This window comes from Leptinotarsa decemlineata, unplaced genomic scaffold, assembly GCF_025532065.1.
Source record: "Leptinotarsa decemlineata unplaced genomic scaffold, Ldec_3_MD MMD2_tig00002159_RagTag_RagTag, whole genome shotgun sequence".
NCBI lineage: Eukaryota > Metazoa > Arthropoda > Insecta > Coleoptera > Chrysomelidae > Leptinotarsa > Leptinotarsa decemlineata.
In genome coordinates this window covers 1,915,068-1,930,624 of record NW_027412574.1, presented here as the reverse complement: position 1 = coordinate 1,930,624, position 15,557 = coordinate 1,915,068, and the positions used below count along the sequence as shown (strand labels likewise).

General features: G+C 34.5%; 1 protein-coding gene across 4 annotated transcripts in view; it reads right to left on the bottom strand.

The window, feature by feature from the left end:
- Window positions 1-15,557, bottom strand: part of LOC111510246 (serine/threonine-protein phosphatase alpha-2 isoform) — a 39,458-nt gene that overhangs the window by 15,965 nt on the left and 7,936 nt on the right. For 3 of the 4 annotated variants that reach the window (XM_023166180.2, XM_023166306.2, XM_074177027.1), the window contains exons 2-5: window positions 9,663-9,794; window positions 3,294-3,524; window positions 1,460-1,636; window positions 1,259-1,407 (exon numbers count right to left, since the gene is read on the bottom strand). In XM_023166180.2, the coding sequence (XP_023021948.2) occupies window positions 1,259-1,407; window positions 1,460-1,636; window positions 3,294-3,524; window positions 9,663-9,794 (689 nt within the window). The remainder of the gene's footprint in view (window positions 1-1,258; window positions 1,408-1,459; window positions 1,637-3,293; window positions 3,525-9,662; window positions 9,795-15,557) is intronic. The other variant, XM_074177029.1, reaches the window with a different exon arrangement.

The window sequence follows — 15,557 nt, the reverse complement described above, 5'->3', positions numbered from 1 at the left end:
ATAGATTGAATTGAAAGGAGTATATTTTTATGAAAGATTAATTTTTGGAGATGGAGAAGTAGAAAGCCAAAACCTTTATTTTCCATGATCATAGATATTTTCAACTTTTTGTTATGGAATGTAATAATGCAACTATCACATTCTTGGAATCGCACGTTGAAAGGTAAGACCTCGTTGATCCCTAGTTCATACAAGTTTCGACTTCTGAGGGGGCGACAGCTGGTAAACGGAAAACATGTTTTTAATAAACTCCCATTCCAGATATCCTTCACAACTGAATATCATTTTAAAATATTCCTGTTATAAATTATAGAAAAAGTATAGTATTCTACTGGCAGAAAGTGGGCATTTCTCTTTTGAATGATTTGCTGAGCTCGCCTTTAGCACGCTTCGACAAACTTCATTGTCACGGCTAATGACAACATTTATTATTCGTTGAATACATTATTCTTTTCTCTCGTGAGAAAAAATAAGAAAAAGAAGATGTATAGAAGAATGAATTTCAAAACATGCGGAATTCATAATTTCCTGGCTAAAATCACAATTTACATTAAACTGTTTACGAAAGAAAAGCATCTGCAAGACCAACCTGTATAAGGTCTCTTGAATGAATGTCTGTCTGTCGATTTTTTTGGTTTTTATCACTAGTAAGTCATTTTTGATGTCGAATAGGATATCATTTCATATCAATTAGGCGTTCAAACTTCAGCCTTCATTTAACTAGAAAAGGAAAATCGCGAAATGCAATCGATACTAATATATGTTTGAAGGTGGTTGACAATAATGTTTCGTGGTGTATTTCATCAGTTCGGACTTCCATTGTCTAATATAATAGAAATTGATTTGAAATCCCTGAAAAAAAATTCAAAAGATTAACCTAAAATGAAAATTTTATTAAACAGAAAACTGAAATTACAAGAAAATAACATACAAGCAACAACCAAAAAGAATAAAATATTGAAATATTAATAAAAGCTGAAAATTAAAAAATATAAATAATCTTTCAATTTTTATTTTTCATTTTTCGTTAATAATATTTTTTAATTTTTTAAGTTTCAGCTTTTATTAATATTTCAATTTTTTATATTTGTTTTTAATTGTCGCTTGTATGTTATACCTTCAGTTTTTAGTTTAATAAAATTGTTATTTTCGGTTAATCTTTTCAATTTTTTTTCAGGGATTTCAAATCAATTTATATTATATTAAACAATGGAGGTCCGAAGTGATGAAAGATACTAATATATGTTATATACTCTACCTGATGTCCTCGACAAAGTAAATCAAAGTCGTGTTTGCTTAAAAACTTTTTTACGACATCGGGTCCAAAAGAGAATGAAACGCCTCTATCGTTTTCACTCCAACCCATTGTTGAACTCGGATCAGACCATAAAAGATCACATAGCAGTCCTGGAAATATATATCAGTCAAAATGATCACAATGGCCCACTTCTAAATATACCTTTCGCAGGTACGTCAGTCGGCCTTTCGATATTTCTAATTTGTCCTATATGTAATAGATCCGGACTCAAACCACCATGACAACAAAATATTTTATCGTCAATTATCGCAGCAACAGGAAGTGTATTGAATACATCAGTGAATAATTTAAATATCTTTATACTATATCTTCTTTTACCTAAAAAATAACGTCTATTTTTTCAATGTTACAATCACAAAAGACCCAAGGTTAGATAGGTGGTGGAATGCTCCCGATAAAGGCCCGACATTAGGGGAAAGTTAAGACTTCGTTACCGAAAATCGGGCACACGTTGTAGCTCGCTTGATTGAGAAAGTTGGACAATTGGTGTCAAAATAATCATACCAGATTGTACAAAGAAGTTTATAAAATATTTAGGTTAAGAATTTTGTTGCAGACAATGTGTCAAACGTTTGTTGAACACGGCTGAACATGCAACATGGATGTCGCAAGATTTTGAATCTGTCACTTGCCATCTGACATATCAGTTAGTACCAATATATAGAGCATGACAAGGAAAATTAGTTCAGAACATAATTCAATATGAATTTTCTTTCCCAAAATAATTCAATATACAAAGTAAGACCAAAGAAAATGCGAAACATATCGAATAAAATTAGATCTTCAACTTCCAAAACATGTTATTGAAATGAATTGAATGAGGCCTCCATTTGATTGAGGATATGTGGTTGCAATCCGGGGAAGTTATGTTAATGTCAGTTATTTGACGCATTTTAAGGAAATAATGTCTAGGGTTATAACGTGGTGTATACTAATGGGGACTTGATTAAAATGCTTTTGGAAGGATTTTTTATGATTTATGTTTTTTCCAATTTCATTATAAATGAAGAGTGAAATTGATTTTGCCATGAAAGTGTATTGGGTATTAAAATCAAAATCAACAAAGACTTGGCGTGACGTTGAAATAAAAGAGAAAAGTTGATAGCTTGTTGTCAGGTATAATAATTGTAATTGGCAGTCCAATTGCAAACCAGGATTGTGGCTATTTCAAAAGTTCTGATTTTGAAGTTGAAATGCTTCAAACGAATTGCATTTTGAAATCAACCAAAATAGGTTCACAGTGTCCGAAAAAGTTTTCGAGAAAAACGCGCGTTAAAGTTTCGCAGTGTATTACTACTATGTGCACGCCTTCAGTGGGGTATAAGGTCTTGATATCATTGGTCTGGGTATCTGTGACGTCATTTCTTCAATCGGCGATGTTTATTCTTGTTGTAGTGTGGCGGTAGCTTCAGTTATCGAGTTTGTGATTGGGCTACAATGCAGCTGATTAAAATAACGTTTTCTAAAGTAACCTTTCCGTTTTTGGGTTTCTATCTTATCACCACGAATGTTTTCTTTCAGTTTCGTAATTTTCGTAGGAATTTCGTCGTGAATTAATAAGTTTCATAAATTCCATTTTATTAAAATTAACGCGAGTGACGATTCTGAAAATAATCAAAAGATTTTCGAAGCGAATAATGGGATATATGATGCGATATATAATGAAGATGAATTTTCTACAAGTTCTGGTTTGAATATTACATCAGAAAATTCTAAAATGGAGTATGCTGGGTTTGAGAATAATCCGAATGATACACAACTGAATAGTTCTCGCATCAACATCATAGAACTTGAAGAATATGTCGTGCCTGTATCCGTACCTGAATCTTTTTTCAGTGAATGGTTCTAAACATACCATTTCTAAATGAAGGTGAGACATTTTTTTCGCAAGTTTGATGAAGTAAAAATAGTAAAATGATCATTTTTCCCATACTTTATACAGTTTATAAAATATACTACTGAACATCTGACTTACATTCTTCATAGAAACCATATATTTTACAAATCGAACTAGCTTCATGATTTCCCCGTAGAAGGAAAAAGTTTTCTGGATATTTTATTTTATACGCAAGTAACAAACATAAAACTTCAGTCGACTGTTTTCCTCTATCCACATAATCCCCAAGAAATAAATAATTTGAATCGGGAGGAAATCCGCCAAAACTGAAAAGCTTAAGTAAGTCCGTGAATTGACCATGAATATCACCTGAAATCAAATATGTTATCAAAATGAAATATTATGAAAGTCATTATTCGTGGGGTAAAACAATCTTTGTTGACTTTTTTGGGTATTTTTTAATTAATACGTATCAACGGTAGACGATTCACGCTCAAAGTTAGGTACAACTTTCATAGTGAAGGCAATAATGTGAAATGACCACCAGTCTGTAAAAAAAACGTTGAGTTTTTTTTTATCTCCAGCTGAGCATTGTTCGCCTGGTACGCCATATTTTCACAATTTTCTGTTAATTTTAACGTTCAGTGGTGGTTAAAAAGACCAAGCAATTCATTTTAAATAAAAAAAAATAGTTATCTTTATCGCGCCTACAAGTATTCTGTTAGGTTCCTAATGAAGTATTTTTCCGTGTAAACCGGCTAAAAACACTTACTACGCGAAATGAAAAGGTGTGTCATCAGGTAGGTACTCAAAAGTACCGTCATGAAGTATTGAAAATATTTTAAAATAGCAATAAATCCACTTGAAGGATATCAATGATCAGACCTTGTCGATCACTGTATTTTTCTAGAGATACGTTCAATATCTTGCTGAAAATTTTTATGCAGACCCATTTCACAAATCTAATGCAGAAATAATTTCATTCGGAGGAAACATTTTCAAGAATATCACTAGAATAAAACTAGTGACTGTTACGGAGGGTTGAGTGGAAGAACATAATCTATTATGATTATGAAGTTTGCCATTTATTTAATTAACAGTAAACCGTAATAAACACGATATTGTAATTACAAACTTGAAAAGTAAAACTTTGGACAAACCTTACTAATATTAACAAAGTTATCGGATATTTGTGTGTGCAAATAAATAACAACGCCACAATCATCCAGACTAGAATTCAAAAGAATAAAAACGTAACCGGTTTCACCACTTTTGCCCCAAGACTGCGAGACAACTGAAAATTATACAACTCTGACCACCAATTTCAAATAAAATATAAAAGTTTCAATCGAACCAAACAAAATGCTGTCGTTCGACACGCTAACCAAGTGTCATCAGGAGATGACTTCACTGTCTCTAAACTTTTATATTCATCCCCCGATGAAGCTAACTTGGTCACTAGCTTGTGCATTTTTATACATTTTGATAGTAGGCACTTGTCATCGTGAAAACAATGGCAGAACTTTCAAATCGATATCATTCATCGTTTTCAAGATACGCGACTTCAAAACTGCTTTGCTGACGATACCTCACTTGCCTCGTCATTTCATATATATTCCAGAACATCGGCTGCAGATGTACATCTTCACCGGCAGCAGGAAGTTGCATAATCTTAATGAGGATCTAGAGGTGATTTCGAATTGGGTTGAAAGTAACCAGGTTCAATTTAATGCCACGAAACCCCAGGCATCGGTTTTCTTAAAAAAGATAAATGTCTCCGAACTGGATATAATAATGTCAGGACAGACAATTTCGCTTTCTTCATTGATAAATTTGTTGGCAGTTGAAATGGACACCATACTGTCTTGGCATAATCATGTCGTTGGAATTGCAAAGGCTGCTTCTCAAAAGCTTGGGACATTGTTCCAAACCATAAAAATGTACACTCCTCATCAACTTTTGATGCTTTATACAGTTCAGATCAGACCTTCTTTGGAGTATTGTTCACATGTAGTTCTGCCCCTGAAGATGCTGAATTCAATCCAGGAAAGAGCCATTCACCTGATTGGAGTCGCGAACATAACTTGCAACCTTGATAGTCTGGAACATCGAAGAAGGGTTGGGGATTTGTCTTTCTTTTATAGTTACTTTCACGGAAGGTGTCCAAGTGACTTGGCACATTTGATTCCACCAAGAGCGGTAAATAAAAGAAATACGCGACGGACTGTGGCTGCTCATCGTTGTGAGGTTAAACTCAGTACACCTCGAACTTCACTGTTTCAGAACTCTTTTATTTGGAGAACGGCGTTCATGTGGAGAGCCTTCCTGTAGTGCTTGTGTTTCGTTCTAAAACTGAGCCGCAACTGTTATAAAGTGAATCATTTGATATTTATGTTTGAATAAAGATGTTTTCAGTACAGGAAAGTTTTTTTAGCAGACACAAGTAATTTGTTTGAAAGAGGTTGACAATGTTTCATGGTGAATTTTACTAGTTCGGACTTCCATTGTCCAATATGATTCTGAAATGATTCGAAATCTATGAAAGAACAAATAAAATTAGATATAATTGCTAAAATATCAATGCTGTATGGAAAACAAAGGGTGAAATGAAAATACAATAAAATGAATTAGATAAGATAATCAAGGTAAAAGATGAAAATGGCCACAGAGTAAAGAAAATTAAAAAACTCGTGATGCATTGCATGCAATGTGATCCAATGAAACAGAATAAAAATTGAAAATAAGCATCTTTATATAGATATATACTTACTTTCAGCTTATTTTCAATTCTTTTCTTTTTCATTTATCTTTCATCTTGATTATTTAATTTTATTGTATTTTCATTTCACGTTTTATTGCTTATACATAATTGATATTTAAGCTATTTATTTTAATTGTATTTGTTCTTCCATAGATTTCGAATCATAGAAAATGGCAGTCCGAACTAGTAACATTCATAAGTTATTTACTACAAGTCGACAAACTTCATATTTGACAGAATCACATAAAAAAACAATTTTTGGAAGATCAGGATCTCGAGAAGAACCACCTATTCCTATCCATCTGACAGACGCGTTGTTCAGATGATCGTGAATTATTGCGATATGATGCGAAATTGAGTCCAATCATGTAAATAGGTACCATGTACCATATTTATATTTTAATGTATTAAGGTAAAGCAACCCATTTTGAAGAAATTGAAAATAAATTTCTCCAGTCACTCGTTCTACCTATTTATTTGGTGGAAATTCATAATAAATATAAGGTAGAGAAAATAACTTTGGTTATTTTCTCTATCCTATTTGTTACGACCAATTTTGGTTTATTAAACCATTCAAAAGTAAACTGACGCAGTTTGACAAACAAATCCTTGAATATACAATAATATAGTTATTTAGGTAGGTTAACTAAACCTGTACCTTCAATAACAAAAATGTTATCTGAATAATCAATACCGTATCTGAGATACCAAAAAAATAAAATTATTTTACTTCCCTAATATATCAAAATAACTGAGTATTGATTCTAAAACATTACTTGCTCCAAATAACAATGGATTCTAAACTAGTTGTCAAAATTCAAAAGGGGAGAGCTGCATATTTCTAGTTGGTCATTGAGGGTATAGTCTTGATCAACCTACATAAATGACATTGACAATATTATTGTATATTTGAGGATTTGTTTGTCAAACTGTGTCAGTTCACTTGAGAATGGTTTTGATAAACCAAAACCGGTCGTAATAAAGAAACATTAGTAAAGCCTAATCTGTCCTATAGCTAAAATTTAATGTATTTTCTATTAGCATACTCTTAATAGTTCTTGCATAAGCTATATATGGCACGAATGCATTTTATTCACTGTAAGAGTAGATTTTATTCTACCATGAAAAAACAGTCTATACATTTTTCTTGTGTTAGCTGTCTTGGGTCTTTCAGTCGTGTAATAAACAACAAAGCCACGAGAAACCGTGAGTGAAATTGTCATTATAATTGAAAATTTCGAAATTACACGGCTAATATCAGGACATAACTTATACCTGTGAATTTGTAGAGAATTGAATACTTGACAATACCGGACAATAATATTTGGATGTTCCATTAAAAAAATTGAGATTCAGTGTGAATTTCTTCCTGGGAAATAATTTTATGGTTCCTGGTTTTTATAAAAACGTAAACATTAATTATTAAAGTCCAACTAATTTTTGTGGATTATGAGTATCAATGCAACACTACAATTTTCATCAAATTAAAATACAGTACTTCAATCATAAAAAACTACTGCCTACTCTTTTTTTGGGACACCCTGTCTAAAAATAAATATTTTTTTAGATATATATGTTGCAAAGAAAACAATTACTTTTAGTCAGTACTTCTTTTTGTATTTCAGCAAACAACGGCGTTGTTTATTATAACGAGATATTGTTTTCCATTGTTAAAATTATGAGAATGAAAAAAGTAATTTGTTACGGTAGCCAAACATGCAAAGTTTATGAAATAAAATATTGTCAATCTTATCGAAAGCCTTCGAAAAATCAGTGTAGATTACATCTACTTCAGTTTGTTTAACAAATAGCAAGTGACTCACACAATTATCGATTAATCACAGCTGAATTAACTGTAGTTGATTGCTTATACATAAATCCGTACTGACACGGAGAAATTGAAAATTTCTCTTGAAATATGACAGATATATCCATCAAAACTTCAAAAGCCTTCGTGAATTTGAATAAAATTGATATGGCTTTAGATCTTTAAAAGATGAAAATAGGACAAACTCTAGCCAATTTTCCCGTATCTAAAAAAAAGTTTTAGAATGAACAATTAATTACACCCTCGCAATTTGTTGTTGGACATTTTTCTCAAAATAGAAAACCTTCCTTATTCAAAACACGCAAGAGGTTGATGCAATTTAGACAGTAAATTGTTTGGCAAATCCTCTCTTGTATTTTGTAGGAATTGAAAACCCGTCTGAAAAATTTCACAAAAGTCGACTGAGATTATTAGATATTTGCGATGAACATTCCTTATTATAAAATTGCATATAGTTTAGATCGAAGAAAATACAAAAGTGGTTGAAAGAAGTACCTTCAGAGGTGAGAAGTATCTGAGAAAGACACAAAGATAGTAGAAACCCAAATACAGAGATGGGAGGTGCTCTCAAAAAAGAGAATGCAGGCACCCAGGCCAAACAAGAAAAATTAGAGGCTCTGGAGATATTTGCAAATTCAGAAGGTGAGGTACCTTGAGCTAATAAAATCGCCTACTCTAACTGAAACACCAAAACAAATGCAAATAGTTCCAAATGAATTTGATTCTGAAAGGGGTCGGAGCAAGCTAGAAAAAGTTCTCGGTTTCTCTGATGCATGAAGGAAATATGCGAGGCAAGACAGCCACGATTCTCGCTCCCAATGCCGTAGCGGGCAAAGTGCTTAATATGGAAAGTATAAAAGTGGGATGGACAAATTGTCCATCTTCGAGAAGATAAGACTAATAAGATGCTCCAAATGTAACAAATGTGGTCACAAAGTGAAATAATGTAGAAGAAAAGCGGCTGCATGACGAAGCGACATCACTGGAAAGTGCCTAAAATGTGGGGAATCTGGACACCAGAGCCTGAAGAGCCTGAAAATATGTTTTCAACATTCATTAGATCAAAATGCATTTCTATGAATTCGTAATGTGTCCCATTGTCTACTCTAAAAGGCATTTTTGTCATGACCTTGACATCGAATTCAGTAATAATAATAATGATAATGAACATTTTTATTGGAGGTCGAACAGAGAAGGAGGTCCACCAAAAGACAGAGTTAGCTTTCCTTGGTACCACATGGAACAGACAAATGCTCTCTTTTACTCAACTTTAAGAAAAAGAAAGAAAAGAATAAAATGGCGACTATAATGAAATTAATGTGCAATTATGAAATGACTACCCTTCACGGAAAATAAAGCATTCAGTGGGGAAAAACAAAATTAAAAAAAATAACTCAAATGCAACAATAAATCAACCTGAAACCGAAAAGTTATTGCAGTATAGAGAAGAACTGTCAGAAATTCAGCTCACATTCGTGAAGTCTTCTTTTCATCTGTCGCTTGAAACTCAAAATATTTTATAATGTTTGATTTCCCAAAATATTATTTTGACTGAATATCGTATCAACACAGTTCTTGGGAGTGCAACCTTAGCCTACCTGAAAAGGTCACTAATTGTCTTTAACGTCATTTCGATTACAGGTTGATTCATTTTCCGGCTGGAGGAGAAATTGAATTTGATATTTTGTTGTTTTACTAATTACTTCCATTCAAGTATATCGACAACATTTTTTGCGATCCAAAGAACGCTGAAGGGGTAATTATTTCTGCAAGGCTTTCCGATTTTCTCTCTCACTAATACGTTTACTGATATTCTTCGAATGTTCTTTGAACGTTTGCTTTGATATCTTGTTCATTCATATTATTCAATTTCACATATATTTGAAACTGGCCTAAATACACAAGGAATATTACTTACCACAAACCTTTATCGGTGCCTCCAACTCTAACAACATGGGTTGATTCATGAAGATGCGCATAGCATTGAAACATAAGGCTTTCACATCAGATTCGCTCAAGTTTATCATCTTTTGTTTTTTAGTCTCGCGTACTGAAATAGAAATTAGTTTTAGAAATTTTGATACTCACTGTATATTACATTATCATATTTTCTGTCCTCTGTCCTAATTTAATTTCAATTAGAGTTTTGTTGTTTTTTAGTGCTAGAATCTTCAAGAATGAGGATTCAATAACTTTTTTATGCCACTATCGGAATTGGGACACTTCTATAGATCTTTTATGGTTAATGCTTTGTTTCAAATGATATTTTTTGGTGACGATCAGTGGAATTCGATTGATGAATTGAACAAATTTTCAGCCGCTATAAGAAACCACAAAAAGTCACTGGGGATGCAAACAATCCATATAAGTTGATAAGTGGCATTTGGAACCTTTGGCGTGAAATTAATTCATTGAAAATAATTTTTTTCACCAAAAGAAAAATGCTGTCTCTCGACGACAGTTTCGCTAGCTAAGTTAGCATCATCAGAATATTTGTTTGAAAATCTGTTTTTACGTTAACTAGCTGTCGACCCCCTACGAACGACAGCCTTCAGGCTTGAACCACCGTTTCACCTGACGGTCGATTGTATGTGTGGAACAAACTATTCACGCAAACCCAACCGGCTATCGTCCTATCACTAAAACAACAACGATAACTGAGGAAAACCGTGGCATTAACAACAGGCTGGAAAAGAGAATGTACATATTTGAAAGAGCACTAAAACAAATATGAAATCATTAATGAATGGTTGTCTACCCATTCAATCGACTGTGAAGTGAAACGCTGCCCGACGTCCGAACGACTGATTTTCACTGAGTATCGTCCAACCCGTGCTAGGGTCGTATGTTAAAAGGTAAGACCTCCATAATCCGGATTCCTTAAAAAATGCATTATATTGCCTTGAACAAGTGGTGAATGATGACCTCTACGTCATGATTCCACAAGTGACTAGTAACTGTATCGCTGTTATTAAAATATTGGATTACACCCATGAAAAATTAAAATTTTTGATAATGAATGAACTCTGAGCAGATATGATTATTGACAATGATTTCTTGAAGGAACATTCAGATGTTGAAGTTACTTTTAGTGGACCAAGAGATAACCTTACAGTGTGTAGTTTGGCTATTTCCCTTGACTGTAAATATATGTATTGCTGTAAGATTTTATTGACATAATCCTGATGATCTGAAGTTCATTGCGGCAGAAGTTCTCAGATTATTGATGAAAAACATCATAGAACCAAGCAACTCATTCTGGCGTATGAAATTTTAATTACAACTAGCGAAAGTCATTAAAAAATAATGGTTATCGTACCTACTTGATGCATTTCATTAATCTAAAATGACTTCATGCATATGTATGTGTAATTTTCGGAAACAAGTGTTGCCCATCCTCACACTTGGCATACAAATTAGTCCGGCACCATTGCCAACTCCGTTATTATTGATGCTACGAATTCGGTAAAATAGGTAAACTAGTAGCAATTTTAATGGCCTCCTCGATGCCAAAAACAAAAAAATACAGTCGCGTTTTCAAAATATTTCATAAAATGATATTTTTTTAAAAGGAACACCGTATATATATATATATATATATATATATATATATATATATATATATATATATATATAAAATCTAGAAAGGTTAATGCAGTCAAGCTGCTGGAAAATAATTCCATGAAAATCAAAAAATAAATAGATAAGTACTCTTTGATCATTCCCATATTGATTTCAATTTAAGAGCCACCGGTATACAGCTGTTTCAGCCTATTGGGCATCGTCAGTACCGGGCAGGCGGTCCTCGATTGAAGACAAAATGAGAAAAAACCAAGAAAGTACTTGATAAAAATAGCTGCGTAAACGCAAGCGAAACATAAGTGGAACCACCTATTGGTGTGACACCCAAGTCAACTTGCCAAGTTTTTATGTCAGTGTTGGTGGTTTGACCAATCAACCGACAACTGCGGTAGCAGAAATTTGGGAAGCTAACCTGAAATGCCATCGGAGAAAGAATCCACATGTTTCTAGAAATGATATGAAATCTAGAAAGGTTAATGCAGTCAAGCTGCTGGAAAATAATTCCATGAAAATCAAAAAATAAATAGATAAGTACTCTTTGATCATTCCCATATTGATTTCAATTTAAGAGCCACCGGTATACAGCTGTTTCAGCCTATTGGGCATCGTCAGTACCGGGCAGGCGGTCCTCGATTGAAGACAAAATGAGAAAAAACCAAGAAAGTACTTGATAAAAATAGCTGCGTAAACGCAAGCGAAACATAAGTGGAACCACCTATTGGTGTGACACCCAAGTCAACTTGCCAAGTTTTTATGTCAGTGTTGGTGGTTTGACCAATCAACCGACAACTGCGGTAGCAGAAATTTGGGAAGCTAACCTGAAATGCCATCGGAGAAAGAATCCACATGTTTCTAGAAATGATATGAAATCTAGAAAGGTTAATGCAGTCAAGCTGCTGGAAAATAATTCCATGAAAATCAAAAAATAAATAGATAAGTACTCTTTGATCATTCCCATATTGATTTCAATTTAAGAGCCACCGGTATACAGCTGTTTCAGCCTATTGGGCATCGTCAGTACCGGGCAGGCGGTCCTCGATTGAAGACAAAATGAGAAAAAACCAAGAAAGTACTTGATAAAAATAGCTGCGTAAACACAAGCGAAACATAAGTGGAACCACCTATTGGTGTGACACCCAAGTCAACTTGCCAAGTTTTTATGTCAGTGTTGGTGGTTTGACCAATCAACCGACAAGTTGACTTGGGTGTCACACCAATAGGTGGTTCCACTTATGTTTCGCTTGCGTTTACGCAGCTATTTTTATCAAGTACTTTCTTGGTTTTTTCTCATTTTGTCTTCAATCGAGGACCGCCTGCCCGGTACTGACGATGCCCAATAGGCTGAAACAGCTGTATACCGGTGGCTCTTAAATTGAAATCAATATGGGAATGATCAAAGAGTACTTATCTATTTATTTTTTGATTTTCATGGAATTATTTTCCAGCAGCTTGACTGCATTAACCTTTCTAGATTTCATATCATTTCTAGAAACATGTGGATTCTTTCTCCGATGGCATTTCAGGTTAGCTTCCCAAATTTCTGCTACCGCAGTTGTCGGTTGATTGGTCAAACCACCAACACTGACATAAAAACTTGGCAAGTTGACTTGGGTGTCACACCAATAGGTGGTTCCACTTATGTTTCGCTTGCGTTTACGCAGCTATTTTTATCAAGTACTTTCTTGGTTTTTTCTCATTTTGTCTTCAATCGAGGACCGCCTGCCCGGTACTGACGATGCCCAATAGGCTGAAACAGCTGTATACCGGTGGCTCTTAAATTGAAATCAATATGGGAATGATCAAAGAGTACCTATCTATTTATTTTTTGATTTTCATGGAATTATTTTCCAGCAGCTTGACTGCATTAACCTTTCTAGATTTCATATCATTTCTAGAAACATGTGGATTCTTTCTCCGATGGCATTTCAGGTTAGCTTCCCAAATTTCTGCTACCGCAGTTGTCGGTTGATTGGTCAAACCACCAACACTGACATAAAAACTTGGCAAGTTGACTTGGGTGTCACACCAATAGGTGGTTCCACTTATGTTTCGCTTGCGTTTACGCAGCTATTTTTATCAAGTACTTTCTTGGTTTTTTCTCATTTTGTCTTCAATCGAGGACCGCCTGCCCGGTACTGACGATGCCCAATAGGCTGAAACAGCTGTATACCGGTGGCTCTTAAATTGAAATCAATATGGGAATGATCAAAGAGTACTTATCTATTTATTTTTTGATTTTCATGGAATTATTTTCCAGCAGCTTGACTGCATTAACCTTTCTAGATTTCATATCATTTCTAGAAACATGTGGATTCTTTCTCCGATGGCATTTCAGGTTAGCTTCCCAAATTTCTGCTACCGCAGTTGTCGGTTGATTGGTCAAACCACCAACACTGACATAAAAACTTGGCAAGTTGACTTGGGTGTCACACCAATAGGTGGTTCCACTTATGTTTCGCTTGCGTTTACGCAGCTATTTTTATCAAGTACTTTCTTGGTTTTTTCTCATTTTGTCTTCAATCGAGGACCGCCTGCCCGGTACTGACGATGCCCAATAGGCTGAAACAGCTGTATACCGGTGGCTCTTAAATTGAAATCAATATGGGAATGATCAAAGAGTACTTATCTATTTATTTTTTATATATATATATATATATATATATATTCTATTCATCTTATATATATATATATATATATATATATATATATATATTATCATGCAATACTTTGTTTGAAGGTGATTGACAATGTTTCATGATGAATTTCAATAGTTCGGACTTCCATTGTCTAATATATAAAATGATTTGAAATCCCTGAAACAGCTTAAAAAAAAAGAAGAATTAAAAATGAATAGCTGAAAATAACAATTATATTTAGCAAAAATAACCTGAAATGAAATAATAGTGAAATAAAATACAAGTAAAAAATAGAACGATTGAACAAAAAGTAAAGAAATATAAATGAAAATAAAAATAAAAAGTTAAGAGATTCCAAGCCAGGTTAGTTCACGACGTTTCGATTGTTAGTATCTACAATCGTCTTCGGGTGATGACTGGACTGATTCCTCCGAGAGATGACTATTTATGGGTCGTTCGAGTACTCTCACTTATCCCCCGGCCATCTCCCACTGGGTCAGTGGAAGATGGCCGTTTGGCGGGGGTTGACCATTTTTTGCTTGATGATGGGTTTCCATATGTTGCGTATCTCTACGCTAGCTTGGCTGAATACGTTGTTGGACAGCATGTATGCGGCTTCCTTGAATTTTTTCCTAAACCAATATTCCTTTCTGTGTATGATATCAGCTTGGGACCACTCGATGTTGTGTTGATGGTCTGCTATTCCTGATTTGCTGGTTTCCCCTCGCTGTATGTGTTTCTTGTGCTCGGCAATGCGAACATTCAATGGCCTCTTAGTTTCACCAACATAGGATTTTCCGCACGCACAGGGTATCCGGTAAATGCAATGCTTGGAATCGCAATCCGCGTTTGGTGGCCTGGTTTTCGTGAGGCTGCTACGGATAGTGTTACCGGATTTGAAGCAGGTTCTGATGTTGTATTGGAACCAATTCTTCTTATCCTCTCCGATAATCCTCTGGTGTAAGGAAGTGCAAGCACTGGTTGTTACGGTTTCTCTTCCTTGCGAGGCTCCTGCTGTCCTTTAGCCAAAGTCTTTTCTACCATCGCTTTGGAGTAGCCATTCCGTTGAAGATCATTTTTGATGATGTCAAGTTCCTTCTCGAGACCTTCCTTCGTATTACAGAGCCCGAAAGCACAATCTAATAGAGTCTTGATGATACCTCTTTTAGTCGATTGATGGTGGTTGGATTCGTCGTTCATATACTGTCCCGTGTGAGTGGGTTTTCGGTATACAGATGTTTCCCACTTATTGTCGGTCCTCTTCACCAAAACGTCTGAAAATGGCAATTCGTTGGAATATCCTAACTTTTTATTTTTATTTCGTTTCAGGTTATTTTTGCTTAATATAATTGTTATTTTCAGCTATTCATTTTTAATTCTTCTTTTTTTTAGTTGTTTCAGGGATTTCAAATCAATTTATATATTAGACAATGGAAGTCCGAACTTGTGAAAATCATGCATTTCGATTTGTAAAAATCTTCTTAACCCTGCAGTGGACGCGTCGGGTCTATCAGGCCCAAGCAATCGTAATTGTTTACGTCATTTTGACATAAAAGCGCGTATCGTGCTATGAGCCTCAGTACCTTCGAGTTAGC